Source organism: Vanellus vanellus, assembly GCF_965231255.1.
Source record: "Vanellus vanellus genome assembly, contig: HAP1_SCAFFOLD_89, whole genome shotgun sequence".
In the NCBI taxonomy this organism is placed as follows: domain Eukaryota; kingdom Metazoa; phylum Chordata; class Aves; order Charadriiformes; family Charadriidae; genus Vanellus; species Vanellus vanellus.
Genome location: NW_028126694.1, coordinates 109,640 through 128,014, shown reverse-complemented (window position 1 = coordinate 128,014; position 18,375 = coordinate 109,640). Strand labels below are relative to the sequence as shown.

Genomic DNA, 18,375 nt, shown 5'->3' with positions numbered 1-18,375 from the left:
CTCTTTTAGAAAAATGGCCCACGGATAAGCAGAGGAACTCAAGGCTGTGCACCAGAGTGTGTCCGCTCAGAACCCATTTGTGGGTGTCTGAAACCCTGGATTTACCCAGGGCAGCTTGTGTCCCACCGTTCTCTGCTTCCTGTGATGGAAGAAAACGATTGCTCAGCGCAGGGAGAGCAGTGCTGGTCTTTTAAGTTGGAAGTTAGCAAAGTTTTCAGCATCTTCCCCCACAGTATGCTTGTGCCCGAATTAGGATGTCATGGCTTGCATGGGTAGATAAGTAGATGGGTAACTAACCAGACAGCTGATTGGGCTCAGAGGTCTGTGGTCAATGCGTGGTACTCTGCCTTGAGGCATCTAGCTTGAAACCTCCTGCAAGGGTTTGTCCTGCCACCTGCCCTGTTTATCATGTTTTTAAGGACCTGGAGAAGATGCAAGTGTTCTTTTTCATAGGATTTGAAAACACTACCCTGGTAGGAAAGGCTGGCATGGCAAAGGACATAGACATGTAACATAGACTATGTAACCCGTTCATAGAAGGGCATCAAATTTTGTCAGACATGACTTGCCCTTGGTGAAGCCATGCTGGATGCTACCTATCACCTCCTTATTTTCTATGTGCCTCAGCAGAGTTTCCAGGAGGATCCGCTCCATGATCGGGCCAGGCACAGGGGTGAGACTGACTGGCCTGTCGTCCCCCAGGTCTTCCTTATTTCCCTTTTTGAAAACAGGGTTTATGTTTCCCCTTGGCCAGTCAGCAGGAAGCTCACCAGACTGCCACGACTTCTCAAATATGAGGGACAGTGGCTTAGCAACTTCATCTGCCAGTTCCCTCGGGACCCGCGGATGTGTCTCATCAGGTCCCATGGACTTGTGCACCTTCAGGTTCCTCAGGTGGTTTATACATGATCTTCACCTACAGTGGGTGGTTCTTCATTTTCCCACTCCTTGCCTTTGCCCTCTGCATCATGGGCAGTGCGGCTGCAGTCTTTGCCAGTGAAGACTGAGGCAAGAAAGTCATTGAGGACCTCAGCTTTGTCTCTGTCCCGGGTGACCAGTTCTTGCATTTCCTTCCGGAGAGGGCCCACATCTTCCCTAGTCTTTATTTTCTCACCGACATACTTAAAGAAGGATTTTTTGTTTGTCTTGATGCCCCTGGCCAGATTTAGTTCAATCTGGGCTTTAGCTTGCCTAACCTGATCCGGGGCTGCTTGAACAATTTCTCTGTATTCCTCCCAGGCTTCCCGCCCCTGTTTCCACCCCCTATAGGCCTCCTTTTCACTTGTGAGCATGTCCAGGAGCAACTTGTTCATCCATGCAGGCCTCCTGGCTTTTCTGCCTGCCTTCTTCTTTGTAGGGATGCATGACTCCTGAGCTTGGAGGAGGTGAGCCTTGAATATTAACTGGCTTACTTGGGCCCTTCTTCCCTCCAGCGCTTCATCCCATGGCACTATACTGAGCAGTTGCATCAAGGAGCCACAGTCAGCTCTGCTAAAGCCCAGGGTGGTCAGCTTGCTGCGCACCTTCCTCGCTGCCTTGAGGATCTCAAACTCGACCATTTCATGGTCATGGCAGCCCAGGCTGCCCTTGAGCTTGACACTGCCTACCAGCCCCTCCTTGTTGGTAAGGACAAGGTCCAGCAGAGCTCCTCTCCTCGTTGGCTCCCCTACCACTGGGAGAAAGACATTGGCAATACAATCCAAGAACCTCCTGGACTGCCTATGCCCTGCTGTGTTACCCTTCCAACAGATGTCAGCAAACTTGCTGAGGGTACACTCTGTGCCCTCATCCAGGACGTTGATTAACATGTTGAACAAGACTGGCCAGTACTGACCCCTGGGGAGCACTGCTACTACAGGCCTCCAACTAGACTCTGCGCCGAACACTATGCTATCAGCCTCATTCCCCACAGTATTCTTGTGTCCAGTTAGGACATTATGGTCTGATTGGGTGGATAAGTAGATGGGTAATAACTGAGATGAGTAGTTGGGCTTGAAGGAACTTGGTGAACGCATAGTGTTCTGCCCAGAGGGATGTATCTAGTCGGGTTCCACCATGTTTCAAGGGCTTTTAATTACCCAAAGGAGATGAGAAAATGCTTTTTTCATAACATTTTATCAACTTTATCAACGATCTAGACAAGGGGGTGGAGTGCCCCCTCAGTAAGTTTGCAGATGACACCAATTAAGGTGGGAGTGTTGATCTGCCTGAGTGTCAGAAGGCTCTGCAGAGGGATCTGGACAAGCTGGATCCATGGGCCGAGGCAAATGGTGTGGGGTTTAACAAGGCCAAGAGCCGGGTCCTGCCCTTGGGTCACAACAACCTCACGCAGCGCTACATGCTTGGGGCAGAGTGGCTGGAAAGATGCCCAGCAGAAAAGGACCTGGGGGTGTTGGTGGCTGAATATGAGCTGGCAGTGTGCCCAGGTGGCCATGAAGGCCCACAGCATCCGGGCTTGTACCAGTAAGAGTGTGGTGAGCAGGACTAGGAAAGTGATCGTCCCCCTGTACTCTGCACTGGTGAGGCCCCACCTCGAGTACTGTGTTCAGTTTTGGGCCCCTCATGACAAGAAGGACATTGAGGTGTTGGAGCGTGTCCAGAGAAAGGCAACGAAGCTGGTGAGGGGTCTGGAGGACAAGTCTTGTGGGGAGCGGCTGAGGGAACTGGGGTTGTTCAGACTGGAGAAGAGGAGGCTGAGGGGAGACTTTCTCGCTCGCTACGGTTCCCTGAAAGGACGTTGTAGCGAGGTGGGGGTTGGTCTCTTCTCCCAAGTAATGAGAGAGAGGACTTGAGGGAAATGGCCTCAAGTTTTTCCAGGGGAGATTTACATTGCGTATTAGGAAAAATTTCTTCAGCTAAAGGGCTTTCGAACACTGGAACAGGCGGCCCAGGGAAGTGGTTGAGTCACCATCCCTGGAGGTATTTAATGGATGTGCAGATGTGGCACACAGGGACATGGTTTAGTGGTGGACTCGGCAGTGTTAGGTTTACAGTTGGACTCTATGATCTTAAAGGTCTTTTGCAATTCTCAATGATTCTGTGATTCTTTTGGGACTCTGGATTTTGTTTAGTCCTTGCCCCTTTTTGGGAGGGCAGGAGGTGTCACAGAATTTTCCTACACTCGGCCTCACTCACCCTCACACCCCACTGCCCCCAGGAAGAGCCCTGAGTCACCAGTGAGGGGCAGGACCTGCCTTCCCAGGGCCTGGGGGTCAGGGGTTGGCCTTTCTGCTGCATCAACCAAACCAAGGGGTTCCTCAGCGTTACAGCCACCTGCACAGTGCCTCTGCCTACCTGCAGCCACAGCCTCCAGTTATCTCCTCTAACGAGTCCCTGGGGAGGCTTTGGCAGTAAGGACCCTCAGTGGGGCCAATCAAGGCTTCAAGGTACTTTGCTTCTGACTTGGACTTCTTTGTTCAATCTTCTCTCAGTGCCTGACGCTCATGGACTCAGCACCAAATACACCGTGGGGCTCATTAAAAGACAGAAAGCCCTAACAAGGTGTTCATCGTTCTTGTAATTTTCTTCAAATCTTCAAGACTTGTACAGCCAATTAGAGAGGTTTCAGAGTGTAATTAAGGAGGAGATTTCAAAGCGCACCTAATAAAAATGTCTTTTTTATTTTAAAGGATATACTATATTACTCCTGATTATCCCTTACGATTAGGATAGAAGCATTCTCTGATTGTTCTGGATACAGGGTGTCCCTTCAGGGGGTCTGGACAAGGAGGAGAAGCAGTCCCTGGAGGTCTGACACTGTAGGACAGCTTTGCTCCTCACCTCCCCACCCTCCCCATTTCTGACATTGGCCACCTGGGACTGACACCCCTGGTCCTTGCATCAGACTTCTCCACTGAAGTCTGCAGCTGGATGTCACAGCCCCATTGCCCCATCTCCCACCTGCGCTCCTCAGAGCCCTGGCTGCACCCAGGCGCAGGAGACCTTTTCCTGTTTGTAAGACAAGAAAAGTAAAGCATAATCAGTTTTCCTAAACAATAACACACAGTCCGCAATCACACGCTCAGGACAAGCTACCTCTAATGAGGCTGCCTTTCTACAAGGGAGTTCTTATGAGAAAGAGTTTAGGAAGGTAGATAGACAAGACAGATATAAACACAATTAAGGAGTTGGCTGAGGAGACAATTAGATTGTTGAAAGACAGGCTAGCTTTGAACTCCTTGAAAGTCAAAGCAGCAGCACAGGTGAGAGGTATCTGATCGAAGAAAGAGTAAGGGGAGGAGAAAACGGGCGAAGAATGGAAAGGGCCTTTGCCCAGAGAGTCTGCATCTGCAAAGATGACTTTAGAAATGAGCATTGTCTCAGGAGAAGGGTAAGCATCTGAAAGATTAGAGAAAGTACACACAGTGTGTAACAGGGAGAAGAGTGGTAATGAGGTTACAGGGGAAGATCAATATTTCTTTGGAATATCTCTTTTGAAAGGTCATGGGATTGGCAGAGGTCTCTGGTGAGAGAGGACAAGCAAGTGTAGCACCTGTCTTTGAAAGAGTCCAAATGTGCAACCCAGGGAGCCACTGGCTGTCCAAGCTCACTTTGGTGAGGAGTGTTGTGCCATCAGTCAGAGCCCTCCGTGGTGACATTTCCGGGCACCAGCAGCAGAAGAATGTGGCCTAGAACCATCAGCATGGATTTCATAGAATAGAATCACAGAATCATAGAATTGTTGAGGTTGGAAGGCACGTTTAGGATCATGAAATCCAACCATTAACCTACCCTGGCAGAACCACTTCTAAACCATGTCCCCAAGTACCACATCTACGCCCTTTTAAACACCTCCAGGCATGGCGAATCCACCACCTCCCTGGGCAGCCTATTCCAATGCTTGATAACCCTTTCAGTGAAAAAAAAAAAAAAAATCCTAATATCCAATCTAAACCTTGCCTGGCATAACTTGAACCCATTTTCTCTTGTCCTATCACTTGTCACCAGGGAGAAGAGGTCAGCCCCCACCTCTCTACAAGCTCCTTTCAGGAAACTGTAGAGAGCAACAAGGTATCCCCTCAGCCTCCTCTTCTCCAGGCTAAACAACCCCAGTTCCCTCAGCCGCTCCTCATAAGGCTTGTCCTCCAGACCCCTCACCAGCTTCTTTGCCTTTCTCTGGACACGCTCCAACACCTCAATGTCCTTCTTGTAGTGAGGTGCCCAAAACGGAACACAGTACTCGAGGTGGGGCCTCACCAGTGCTGAGTACAGAGGGATGATCACTGCCCCAGTCCTGCTCACCACACTATTTCTGATACAAATCAGGATGTCATTGGCCTTCTTGGCCACCTGGGCACACTGCCAGCTCGTATTCAGGCAGCTGTCAACCAACACCCCCAGGTCCTTCTCCCCTGGGCAGCTTTCCAGCCCCTCTGCCCCAAGCTTGTAGTGTCCATGGGGTTGTTGTGACCCAAGGGCAGGACCTGGCACTTGGCCTTGTTGAACCTGAAACCTCGTTGAACCTAAAGCCTTGTTGAACCTGTTCTTATGGAAATAAGCACAAATGAAGAGTTTCCTAAAACCAGAATTCAACAGACTACTGACAGTCAAATTTTAACTGCCTGAAGCTCAAAGCAGCAGTGGGATTGTTGAGAGGTGTCTGAATGATGAAAGAGGAAGGGGAAGGGGTATGTAGAGAGCAATCACAAGTGCTTCTGTTCACGTGCATTGCTGGAAAGGTGCCTTCAGACATGGCCACTTCGTTTAGGAGAGGTGGAAATACGTGAAAGATGAGGGGGATTAAATTCAGAGGCTGAGAGAGAGTCCTGACAATGCAAAGAGAGGGAAAGGTCAGTAGCTCTCGTCTTGCTGTCAATGGACATCCTGAAAACTCCTCATCTTCATCTCATGGGAGAACACCAAATGTTTATTAAAATTATTCTCTTGTTTTAGCTGATGAGGTCGTGCTCATACACATGTCAAAATGTCTCAGGCTTCCAGGCAGCGCTCCGCTGTCTGACCATCAGTACCCAGTGGTACCTCCAGAGGACCCCGTGTCTCTGAAGCACCTGCCTGGGCCTGGCCGCTGTCCCAGAGGAGCTGCTGGAGACCAGAGCCCCTGGGAAGCTGCAGCTGGAGCCTGGGCAGAGGGTCCCAGGCACCTACACTGGTACCGCGCTCCCGTGTCCCTGCCAATGCATCCCACCCCAATTTTATGATCACTTGCCTTTGCAAACAGAGGCAGCACACAAAATCGCTGAGAAATCACTTATTAAAACAAGACAAAACCAAGCAAAGAGAATAACACCAAAAATGTTTGAAGTTTAGAGTTGCAAGAGGAAATCAACCAAAGCACAAATACAGGCTGGGTGCAGAATGGATAGAGAGAAGCCCTGAGGAGAAGGACTTGGAGGTGTTGGTGGATGAGAAGCTCAACATGAGCCAGAACTGTGTGCCTGCATCCCAGAAAGCCAAGCACATCCTGAGCTTCATTAAAAGCAGCATAGCCAGCAGGTCCAGGGAGGTGATTCTTCCCCTCTACTCTACTCTTGTGAGACTCCACCTGGAGTACTGCATCCAGCTCTGGAGCCTCCAACAGAAAAAGGACATGGACCTGTTGGAGTGAGTCCAGAGGAGGGTCACAAAGATGATTAGAGGGCTGGAGCACCTCTCCTCTGAAGACAGGCTGAGGGAGTTGGGGTTGTTCAGCCTGTATAAGAAAAGGCTCTGGGGAGACTTTATTTTAGCCTTCCAGTACCTAAAGGGGGCCTACAGGAGATCTGGGGAGGCACTGTTTTCAGGGAGTGTAGCGATAGGATGAGGGATAACGGTTTGAAACTGAAAGAGGGGAGACTGAGATTAGATATTAAGAACAAATTCATTACTCCAAGGGTAGTGAGACACTGGAACATGTTGCCCAGGGAAGTGGTGGATGCCCCGTCCCTGGAAGGCTGGATGGGGCTTTGAGCAAGCTGGTCTAGTGGGAGGTGTCCCTGCCTATGGCAGTAGGGTTGGAAGTAGATGGTTTTTAAATTCCCCTCCAACCTAAACCATTCTGTGATTCCATGAAATATGGAATAAGAAATATGAAATAAGAGATGACATAAGCTCTCTGAGAGATCTCCTCCAGTGCTTGACTATCTTGATGGGGAGAAAGATTTTCTTCATGTTTTTCAGCTGACGTCCATTGGCCTTCCTCCTCCCATCATGCACAACAAGGAAGAGCTTGGTAGCCTTTTAATGCAAGAAGATACAGGGAACTCATGAAAGAGGATGAAGAGATTTGTCAAAGTGTTGGTGATGTTCCCCATTTGCAGGAGGGGAAACTGCATCAAGGAGGTTCGATTGTCCCCCTCCCCTTTCTTGGCCAGAAAGCCAAGGAGGGATAACATAGCAGACAGAGGAATTGGTAATGAGCCTGTCCAAGGCAGGTGAGATGAACCTCACTGGGATGGTGGGGGTTGTTACAGGAGTCAGTCACACAAATGTCAGGGCTGTGAGGTGTCCCCACCTCATTTGGCCTCATGCACTCCTCGTACACACAGGGGTGTTTGGAGACACGATTCCTTCCCTTCCACAGGCAGAGGCAAAGCACTGCAGCAGTCGTAGTGTCTCCCTGGCCTCCTGTTGCCAGTCCCAGAGGCTGGCTGGCACCTCAGCCCTGTGCTGTGTCCCCCTGCTCTTCACTCATCTGAGATGCCCCAAATCGTGAAGAATGAACAGGGGGATGTCAGTTCAAGGAAGCACATTCCAGTGCTTCATTAAGAGGGTTTCCCAGGGGACCATACTCTCCAGGTGGAGTGACCTCAGGACACCGTCTGTCCCACAGTCCTTCATGGCACCCCTAAGAACAGGTGATGGCGTTTGTGCTCACTTGGGTTCATCTTACCACCCACATGCAATGTGTATACTTCTGTCTCCTCTGTACAACGCAAACACGGTCTTCACACCTCGTCTTTCAATGTCCCTCTGTGGAGGGAAGAACAACCTCTCTGAGCTGGGCGAGAGGGCAGTGCTGGAAACAGTGCTTGTTAGTGGCTGCCCTGTGACGATTGCCCCAGGGCAGCTTCCCTGGGGTGTCGCATTGTGATAAGCCCAGTGTTGTTTGTTCACCAAACCTAGAAATTTACATTGTCACATTGTTTTACAAAAAAGCAATTGCTGAACCGGATGTTGCAAGATAGCCAGCACAGCATCCTGTGAGCGGGCAAGGTTAAAAACTGCAAAGGTCAGGTTATGCAAACAAAGTAGGATGTGAAAAGACTTGAAGGAGGGGAGGGGGGCTCATGAAGACGAAGAGTGCGTAATGTAAGGAAGTCATGAATCTTTCATCCCTGCGACCACCGGAGGAAAAGGAAAGCAGAAAACGACCCCCTAGCAACAAGTCAAGGCGTGCAAATGCGGAGTACGCCTATACCGGAAAAAGAAGAGTATAAAACCAAAAGATTTTCGGTAACCAGGCGCGTGCCGTCGGCGGAGTGAGTCTCCCGGGCCGCCCAGCGCTGTTTTGCTTGTTGCCGCTTGCTAAATAAATATTCCAAATTTTAATTGACTCTGTCTCGCATCAATTTGTGGGATCAACTTATAACACCATGAACAAAGGCAGAGACATCACCCTGCTCTGCTGCTCCTGTGTGTCTCTCCCAGGAGCCCGGGCTGTGTGAGGACACTGCTGTGTGCCCCTACCCTGCACGCTCACACACTTTAGCTGTACATTGGTGTTTCTTCATCCCCAGCGTTTCCGAGCCCAGCCGTCCCAGTCCTTCCCAGCTCTCCCCACTCCTCTACCTTCTCCCCAGCCGAGCAGAGCAGCCCGGTCTAGTTGGGCCCTGCAGCAAGGAGGAAACGGAGGTAAGTAGCAGTGTCTCTTCTGCTGTCATGTCCTGGAGATCCCATCCCAGGAAGCGTGCAGCCCCCGTTACCAGCAGCGCTCCCCAGGAAAGCACAGAGTCCTGGCCCCGGCGCTCCTCTGGAAGCTTCTGCTGTCCCAGCCGCAGGGCAACCTTGCTCAACCTGGCCCAAGCTGGCACAGCGAAGTGTTTCTCTTTCCATGTCTCCCCTGCACACACACCGTTCCCTGCTCTTCTCCCAGGACATCCCACCTGCCCACAGAGCCTTTTCCCAAGGTCAGCATGTCTGTGCTGGCTCAGCCAGTCATTGCTGCGCCCTGTCCCAATGGTCCCCACAGCCCTCGAGCTGGTGATGCTGCTCTGCAGAGCAAGTGGGCTATGGTGCCCAGGACCAATGGGGTGATTCTGCTGGGCTGTGCTGGTCAGGCTGGGAGGCAGACCCAGCTGATGGTGGTCACTGCCACTGAGCACCTCCCACACAAGCTCTTATGTGGCCATGGAAGGTGCTCAGAGGTACCCTGCCTTACTCCAGTGCTGTGAGATGTGTTTGGGTGCTGCGCTGGATCCAGTCTGTGAAAGTTCACTGAGGGTAAAATGAATCACTTGCCAGACTCCTTTCCCTGTGCCAGCTGTCTCCCTCGTGGCTGCAGAGCTCTCATTTGCAGGCTCATACACAGACTTGGTGTGTTGTCTGTGGGTGACACCACAACAGACAAGCTCGTGCTCAGTCGGCACCATTCACTGCTGACTCCCTGGCACACGCTGTCCCTGCAGATCCCTTGTGCTCTTCTGGCAGCTCCCAAGTCCCTCCAAAAAAACGCTGCTCTGCCATCAGCCCTATGAACTGCTGCAGAGCCCCAGGCAGGTTCGTTGGAGACCATTCATTGTCTGCATGGGCCCTGGCCACCAACAAGCAACACCTGAACCAGCCCTAAGTCCCTAGAAGGCCATCCTGGGACCACAGTCTCATGGCACTGAGCCCACAGAGAACAAACAAAGCAACAAGGCTCTTTAGAGTCCATTCCTTGGGCATGTTCTTGAGAGCAACTTTGGAAGAAGACCGAAGCCTTCAAGCACTGTGCTGAGGACATCCCCTGTCATGATGGAGATGCCGTTATAGAGGTCAGCTGTGTCACAGAAGTGCTCATGGCCTGTCCCTGCCTGCAGTCACAGGACTACCACACAGCAGGACTGTGACCCCTGAGGCCTTACACCTACACAAGGGCTCCAAAGGAGAGCGTGGGAGTGGCAAGAGAGCAGCTCTGGCAAGACCGAGGCTGGTGCGCCCTGGCAGTGCTGCTGTGCTGGGACTCGTTCCCCTCCACCTCTGCACACAGGCACTGCCCTGTGTCTTTACAGAGGTCTCAGAGGAAGGATCTAAGACAAACAAGTCGCTGCAGGGTCCTTTCTTTTGTTTGAATACACAGAGAGCACTGCACCTGATTTACACAGTCTGTGGGTCAAATTCTACAGGTACACAATGAATTAGAAGTGGGAAGAATAATACAATTTTGCTGAGCACAACATTATAACAAGAAAAACAAAGAAACACACACACAGCAAAAACCTGAGAAGACATTCTGGGCCTGTAATGAGTTACACTCTGAATGCTGTGCAGAAGAAAACAGGCACTCTGTTGCTTCTGAAAAACATCCAACCATCATTTTTCTCAGAGCATCCTTGAGCTCCTGGTTCCTCATGCTGTAGATGAGGTGTTCACTGCTGGAGGCACCGCCGAGTACAGCACTGACACCACCAGATCAAGGGATAGGGAGGTGAGATAGACAGGGGCTTCAGGTGGGTAAACGCTGATGTGCTGACAAACAGAGGCCATGAGGAGGTGAGGGAGGAACATGGGAAAGACTTTGTGCTGCCCCTGCTCCGAGGGGATCCTCAGCACAGCCCTGAATATCTGCACATAGGACAGCACAATGAAAACAAAACCGCCAAATCCAAAAACGATACTAATCACAAGTACTGCATCTTCTCTGCGGTAGGTGTCTGAGCACGGGAGCTTGAGGATGTGGGGGATTTCACAGAAGAACTGGTGCAGGGCATTGCCCTGGCAGAGGGGGAGTGAGAATGTATTGGCCATGTGCAGCACAGCATAGGGTAAAACACTGCCCCAGACAGCTGCTGCCATGCGGACACAAGCTCTGCTGCCCAGGAGGGTCCCGTAGTGCAGGGGTTGGCAGATGTCAATGTAGTGTTTGTAAGCCATGACAGTGAGAAGAGAAAGCTCTGCTGCAACACAGAAAAAGAAAAAAAAAACAACCAAACACCTGAAGAGCACATCCTGAGTAAGAGATGGCCCTTGTGTCCCAGAGAGAATTGGCCATGGCTTTGGGGAGAGTGGTGATGGAGCCCAGGTCAAGAACAGAGAGGTTGAGGAGGAAGAAGTACATGGGGGTGTGGAGGCGGTGGTCGCAGGTGATGGCGGTGATGATGAGGTCATCTCCCAGGAGGGCAGCCAGGTAGATGCCCAGGAAGAGCCCGAAGGTCAAGAGCTGCAGCTCCCGAGTGTTTGCACATGCCAGAAGGAGGAACTGGGTGATGGAGCTGCTATTGAACAGCTACTCTGGGCATGGCGCACTGCTGAAAGAGAAGAAGACATTGACAAGTTAAGGGAGACATCTTTGAGCCCATCCTGTGCTCTTTCCCAACAAATCCCCCGATAATGACTTCTTTTTCTTTGGCATACTTTCTCCATTTCTGGGAGGACATGTGTTGAAGGACATGTGTCTGAAGGATATGTGTTGGGCACAAGGACTGAAGGACAGCAGTAAAATGATGAGGCTTCTGGGTCAATACTTCCTTCAGTGAAAACCCTGACACAGCGTCCCAGCCTTCCTTTCCACAAAACCCTTCCAGAGGGGATGATGGCCACAGGGCCATGGTCTCATTGCAATTACAGAGACATTGTGGGATAGCTCGCAGGACTGGAATGCTGTCACGGACGGCTATGTACTGTTTCGGAAAGACAGGCCAGCAGGGTGAGGTGGTGGAGTTGCTTTCTACGGGACAGAGCAACTGGAACTCATTGAGCTCTGCCTGAAGCTGGATGAAGAACGTGTTGACAGCTTATCGTTAAGAATGAAGGGACAGGCTAATGTGGGAGACACTGCTGTGGGTGTTTACTACAGACCACCAGATCAGGAAGAGGAAGTTGATGAGGCCTTCTACAGACAGCTGGAAATAGCCTCATGGTCACAGGCCCTGGTTCTCACAGGGGACCTCAGCCACCCCAATATTTGCTGGAAACAACACAGCCAGGCACACACAGTCCTGGAGATTTCTGCAGAGCATTGATGAGAACTTTCTGACACAGTTGGTGGGGAAACCAACGAGGAGAGGTGCGCTGCAGGATGTCTTACTCACAAATAAAGAAGGACTAGTTGGGGATGTGAAGGCTGGTGGTAGCCTTGGCTGCAGTGACCATGAGATGGTGGCGTTCTGGATCCTGTGTGGAAGAAGCAGGGCAAAAAGTAGAATTACAAGCCTGGACTTCAGGAGAGCTGACTTTGGCCTCTTCAAAGACATACTTGGAGGAATCCCACGGGAAAAGGCTGTTACAGGAAGGGGGGTGCAGGAGAGCTGATTAATAGAAAAGCTCCACTTCCTCCAAGCTCAACATCAGTGCATGCCTATGAGTAATAAATCAGGCAGAGGAGGCAGGAAATCTGCATGGACAAGCAAGGACCTTCTGGAAAAACTCAGGTGCGAGAGAGAAGTTTACAGAATGTGGAAAAAGGGAGTGGCGACTTGGGAGGAGTATATAAACATTGCGAGAGTATGTAGGGGTGCAACGAGGAAGGCTGAGGCGCACGTGGAAATAAACCTGGCCAGGGATGTCAAGGACAATAAGAAGGGCTTCTCCAAGTACCTCAGTAGTAAAAGGCAGACCAGGGAAAATGTGGGCCTGCTACTGAATGAGGTGGGTGCCCTGGTGACGGAGGATGCAGAGAAGGCAGAATTACTGATACCTTCTTTGCTTCAGTCTTTACTGCTAAGGCCGGCCCTCAGCAATCCCAGACTCTGGAGTGAAGAGAAAGAATCTGAGAAAATGAAGACTTTCCCTCGGTCAAGGAGGATCGGGTTAGAGATCATTTAGGCAAACTTGACACCCACCGCCCTGATGGGTCACTCCCAGGAGTGTTGAGGGACCTGGCAGATGTTATTATGAAGTCGCTCTCCACCAGCTTTGAAAGGTCAGGGGGACAGGAGAGGTGCCTGAGGACTGGAGGAAAGCCAAAGTCACGCCAGTCTTCAAAAAGGGCAAGAAGGAGGACCCAGGAAACGGCAGGCTGGTCAGTGAGACCTGGAAAGGCTGGAGAGTTGGGTGGAGAGGAACATAATGAAGTTCAGCGAGGGGAAGTGTAGGGTCCTGCACCTGTGGAGGAAAAACCCCATGCACCAGTAAAGGTTGGGGGTTCACCTGCTGCAAAGCAGTTTGCTGAGAGGGACCTGGGAGTCCTGGTGGACAATAAGTTGACCATAAGCCAGCAATGTGCCCTGTTGGCCAAGAAGGCCTATGGTCTCCTGGGGTGCATTACCAAAGAGCGTGGGCAGCAGGTGGAGGGAGGTCATCCTTCCCCTCTGCTCTGCCCTGCTGAGGCCGAATCTGGAGTGGTGTGGCCAGTTCTAGGTACACCAGTGCAAGAAACACAGGGAACTACTGGAGAGAGTCCAGTAGAGGGCTACAAAGATGTTCACGGGACTGGAGCACCTCTCTTATGAGAATCAGCTGAGAGAGGTGGGTACGTTTAGCCTGGAGAAGAGAAGGCTGAGAGGGGATCTCCTCAATGCTTATCAGTTTCTAAAGGGAGGGTTTCAAGAAGATGGGGGCAGACTCCTTTCTGTGCTGCCCACTGACAGGACAAGGGGAAACGGGCACAAACTGGAACACAGGAAATTCCATCTGAACACAAGGAAAAATGTCTTTACTTTGAGGGCACCAAAGCACTGGAACAGGCTGTCCAGAGAGGCCGTGTAGTCTCCTTCTGTGGAGATATTCAAAAGCTGCCCGGCTTCATTCCTGTCCAACCTGCTTTAGGTGACCCTACTTTGGCACGGGGGTTGCACGGGGGTTGCACTAGACGATCTACGAGGGTTCCTTCCAACAACTACCATTCTGTGATTCTGTGATTCTGTGGTCTTCTATGTTTTCTGTTGGCCAAAGGGATTCCCCACCAGCATCCAAGACAATGCCCCCAGATGCTGCCCTGTCTCTCACAATTGCTCCATTAGAGCATGCAGTTCCCTGCACGTGTCCTGAACCACCTCTGGCACCTCAGATGTCACCCGGTGTTTGCATTGGAAAAGCTCCCTCCTGGCCTCTGTCTCCATTACTCACAGGGCAGCTCAGAGAAGCAGCTCACTCCGATTTTGGGCAGCTGAGCTGAGGCAAGAGGAATCCTCCCTCTGGTGGGTCTGTGGGGTGCACTGGAGAAGCAGACTGTCTCTCCAACCTCAGGAACACTGCTAATAGCCTAGATGCCTCATTGACTTGGCTCAATCCCTGCCCTGCACCGGTGGGAATGATCCCCGGCCCGTCACTGCCTCTGTGCCCTGCCTGGCAATGGGGCAGGAATGGGGGTTTCCAGAGGGAAACATGGACACCTCCTGCAGGTCTGCACAACCTGGCAGAGCACTTTCCACCACAGGGATCAATCCGTCCAGGGTTCAGAGACGGACAGTCAGTGATGACTTCATTCTGCTTCAAACTCTGCTCCCCAGGAGAGACCCCGCTGCCTTGGAGGAGCTGTCAGCCCTGGAGGCGCAGGGACACCTCGAGGGATTGGGGCAGTGCGGGGAGGAGGCAGAGAAAGCCACAGCTGGTCCTCTGCTGCTGAGCTGGGCCGGGCTGCTGGGACGGAGGGAGCTCCTGGCAAGCGGGCAGCGCTGCAGAGAGACAGCTCTGCCCAGGAGCAGCTCCTCTGCACAGCGCAGCAGGGCTGAGGGCACTGCCTGCAGGCAGCGAGGGCAGAGCAGGGAGGCAGAGAGAGGTTGAAGGCAGTCTGGAGAGGGAGGATGCTGAGGGTGAGTGGGGGGAGAACTCTTCCCAAAGCAGAGCAGCTGCAGTAGCTGGAGAGATCTCCAACAGCTGGCACCTCCCACAGCCCGTGGGATCTTTCAGGAGGACGCTCACAACTTCTCTGCTGTGGAAGAAGAGGACATTCTCTAGATTGGGGCTTCCCTGCTTCACCATCAGAGGCACGAGCATGACGGCTGCCTTCTCCCAGGAATGGTCAAAGGGCTGTGAAGGTGGGTGTGCAGGCAGGGGTGGTCAGGGCTGTCCTTGCCAGCAGGGTCCCTGCACCTCAGGGGCTGTGTGCCAGGCACGAACTCTGCCACCTGCCAGGGTCAGCTCTCCGCCTGCCCAGAGAGCTCCCACGTAGCTTCTGTGGGGAGAAGCTGTGGGTGGAAGGAGTGACCCCTGGCTGGGCAATGTCCTTCGCCTTGAAGAGGGTGCTGTGTGGGTCAGGGCTTATTACACCTCCAGATGACCTCTGGTCATTCCTGGAGGGACTTTTCAAGATGGAGTTCCCTTAATATGAAGGTAAATTTCTTTTGCTGTTTCTTCTCTTGGTTGGCTGGGTGGGCAGTGGCACATGTCCAAGAGGACTTTCAAATGAAAGATCAAAGGAGGGTTCATGTAGAGATAAGGAGCTTTCCTGAGTCTGTGTCTTCGGTTTCCAGCTCTGGGGGCTACAGACAGCACCAGCATCCCCTTTCCAGTCTCACCAGGGTCTGTGGCACCTTCCCTTTAGCCCCTGCACACACGCAGAGGCTGCAGGGCAGAGCTGGGCACACGGGGGCTGCCATGGGGTCTGCGAGCACTGGCAGGGAAGAGACGTGGGGGCAGGGAAAGAGCTGCTGGCAGGGAGAGCTCCAGGCAGTGGAGACGGGCAGGGAAGGAGGGAGACTGCTCCTGGAAGCCCTGCTGCAGGGGAGATAGGGGCACCTCCAGCCACCCCTGCAGTGCAGATGCATTCCCTGAGTCACCCAGCACAGCCCTAAGCCCTCACGGCCATGGGCTCTGGGGTGGGAGTCAGCTCTGTGCCCGGCAGAGCAGCAGGAGAGGCGAAGGGCATCCCTCCTGCCACGTGCCCCATTGCTGCTGCCCAGCGGTGGGGCTGAGGGCACCTGCCCTGCATGATCAGTGTCTGGGCGGTGGCGTGCCCAGCAGGGTGAAGGTATTGCTGCCCTGAGTGCCCGGCTGCCTCTCCCCGTGCCTCTCCCAGTCAGACCCTCACGGCATTTCTCCTGGTCTCTCCACATGTCTCCTTTAAAGTTACCTTTTTATTGCTGTCAGCCTCCCTGGGATGGGAATTTCAGCTGCAGAGTTCCACACTGACCTTGTTCATCCACTCCTGACTGTGTGTCCATGGGAACCAGTGTCCCAGCTTTCCTCTGACCTGTGGGGCTGTGGGCAATGCAGGCTGTGGGGGTGGGGAAGGAGTCCATTTTCTCTCACTGAGATGCCAAAAACTGGGTATGTCCTTTTGCTGTCCATGGAAGCTGTGAGCTGCCCTCCATGATGCCAACCTGTCCCATAGCACCTTTGTGTTACCGGAAAGCCCCACAGAGAAACACAGAGACTTTGTGACTGAGGAAATGCTGATGGGTGGGTGAAATGAGCCGTGGGTGTCCTTGGCTAGAGGTGGGCTGCTGAGACCTTGAGAAAGGGTGAGACATTTCATGGTCTGAGATCGACCCTTCTGCTCTCAGCACTGTCTGATGGCATAATACAAGAGGGTAATCCCCCTCCATCTCATGACGGTGCAAGACAAACCATCTCCCCTGTCTCTGCTCTCTGCCCCAGGCAATCCTCATGTCTCACAGCACTCACTCTGTTCTCCTGGAGTGCAGCAGAAATGCTGAGGGTTTCTGACATCCCAGAACAGTGCCCAGGGGAGGTGGGGGAGCTGTAAAATACCCAAAGCCTCTCCAACTGCATTCTGCCATCCCTGTTCCATAGCAGTGAGTGTTCAGATGTTGAAAAGCCCATCTGCATTAGGTGTGCGTTCCTCAGCCGAAGCAGAACACCAGGACTGGCTCCTGCCACCACCCTCCCTATGAACTCCCTGCTGCAGAGCAGCGCTGACTCCTCGGCAGCCAGTGGGCAGCGCCCTGCTCCTCACGGAACAGGCAGCCAACGCCAACCAGAGCTCCAGCCATGGAGGTGAGGAAGGTCTCCTGGAAAATGAAAAGGGAGTGTTTGCAACAGAGACAGAGCCTACGGGAAATGGCTTTCATTTTTCTTACAGAAGTCTGCATTGACTTACTCTGTTTCCCTCCTTGGACAGGGGCCCCTGCCCAGAGGCAGCAAATGTCCAACAGCAGCTCCATCACCTACTTCCTCCTCATGGAGTTTGCAGACACACGTGAGCTGCAGCTCTTGACCTTCGGGCTCTTCCTGGGCATCTACCTGGCTGCCCTCCTGGGAAACAGCCTCATCATCACTGCCATCACCTGCAACAACCACCTCCACACCCCCATGTACTTCTTCCTCCTCAACCTCTCCCTCATAGACCTAGGCTGCATCTCCACCACTCTCCCCAAAGCCATGGCCAATTCCCTCTGGAACACCCAGGATATCTCTTACTTTGGCTGTGCTGTCCAGCTCTTTTTCTTTTTCTTTTTTATGTCAACAGAGTGTTCTCTCCTCACCGTCATGGCCTATGACCGCTACGTTGCTATCTGCCATCCCCTGCACTACGGGACCCTCCTGGGCAGCAGAGCTTGTGTCCGCATGGCAGCAGCTGCCTGGGGCAGTGGGTTCCTCAATTCTCTCCTGCACACGGCCAATACATTTTCGCTGCCCCTCTGCCAGGGCAATGCCATGGACCAGTTCTTCTGTGAAATCCCCCACATCCTCAAGCTCGCCTGCACACACTCCTACCTCAGTGAAGTTGGACTTCTTGTAATTAGTGCCTGTTTAGCCTTTGGGTGTTTTGTTTTCATTGTGGTGTCCTATGTGCAGATCTTGAAGGCGGTGCTGAGGATCCCCTCTGAGCAGGGACGGCACAAAGCCTTTTCCACATGCTTCCCTCACCTGGCCGTGGTCTCCCTCTTTATCAGCACTGGAGTGTTTGCCCACCTGAAGCCGCCCTCCATCTCCTCCCCATCTCTGGACCTGGTTGTGTCATTTCTGTACTCGGTGGTGCCTCCAGCAGTGAACCCCCTCATCTACAGCATGAAGAACCAGGAGCTCAAGGATGCCCTGCGGAAACAGGCCCAATGGACACTGTTTCACCGACAATAACCTGCCACCCCTTCCATGCACATTGCCCAAGGCTTATCTTAGGCTGCAATTCTGCTTTTTTCTCTTGTGATAATCCTGCTTATAGATAATTTTCTGAGTTTACGCTGCTTGTCTTGATGCTTGATCCTACTGTGTCTGACCCTTGCACAACACTGAGTCAGGTGTGGCCTGACAGATAACAGCTCTTCAGTAAAAGGGCACCTCCCAAGTGCAGTGCCTGAAGGATGGGCTGTTCCTCCAAAGTTCCTTCCAAGAACATGTTCAAGGAATCAATATTTTAAGGAGTCTGTTCTTGTTTTTTCAATGTTTCTGGAGCCA

The 18,375-nt window shown here is 52.4% G+C and overlaps 1 protein-coding gene across 1 annotated transcript in view; it reads left to right on the top strand.

The window, feature by feature from the left end:
* LOC309685849 (olfactory receptor 14J1-like) overlaps window positions 1–18,057 on the top strand; it is a gene marked incomplete at both ends in the record, with an annotated part of 29,264 nt that extends 11,207 nt beyond the window's left edge. Inside the window, one exon of the mRNA XM_082501552.1 lies at window positions 17,555–18,057. Coding sequence (XP_082357678.1) covers window positions 17,555–18,057 — 503 coding nt within the window. The remainder of the gene's footprint in view (window positions 1–17,554) is intronic.
* Between the last annotated feature and the right edge of the window lie 318 nt (window positions 18,058–18,375).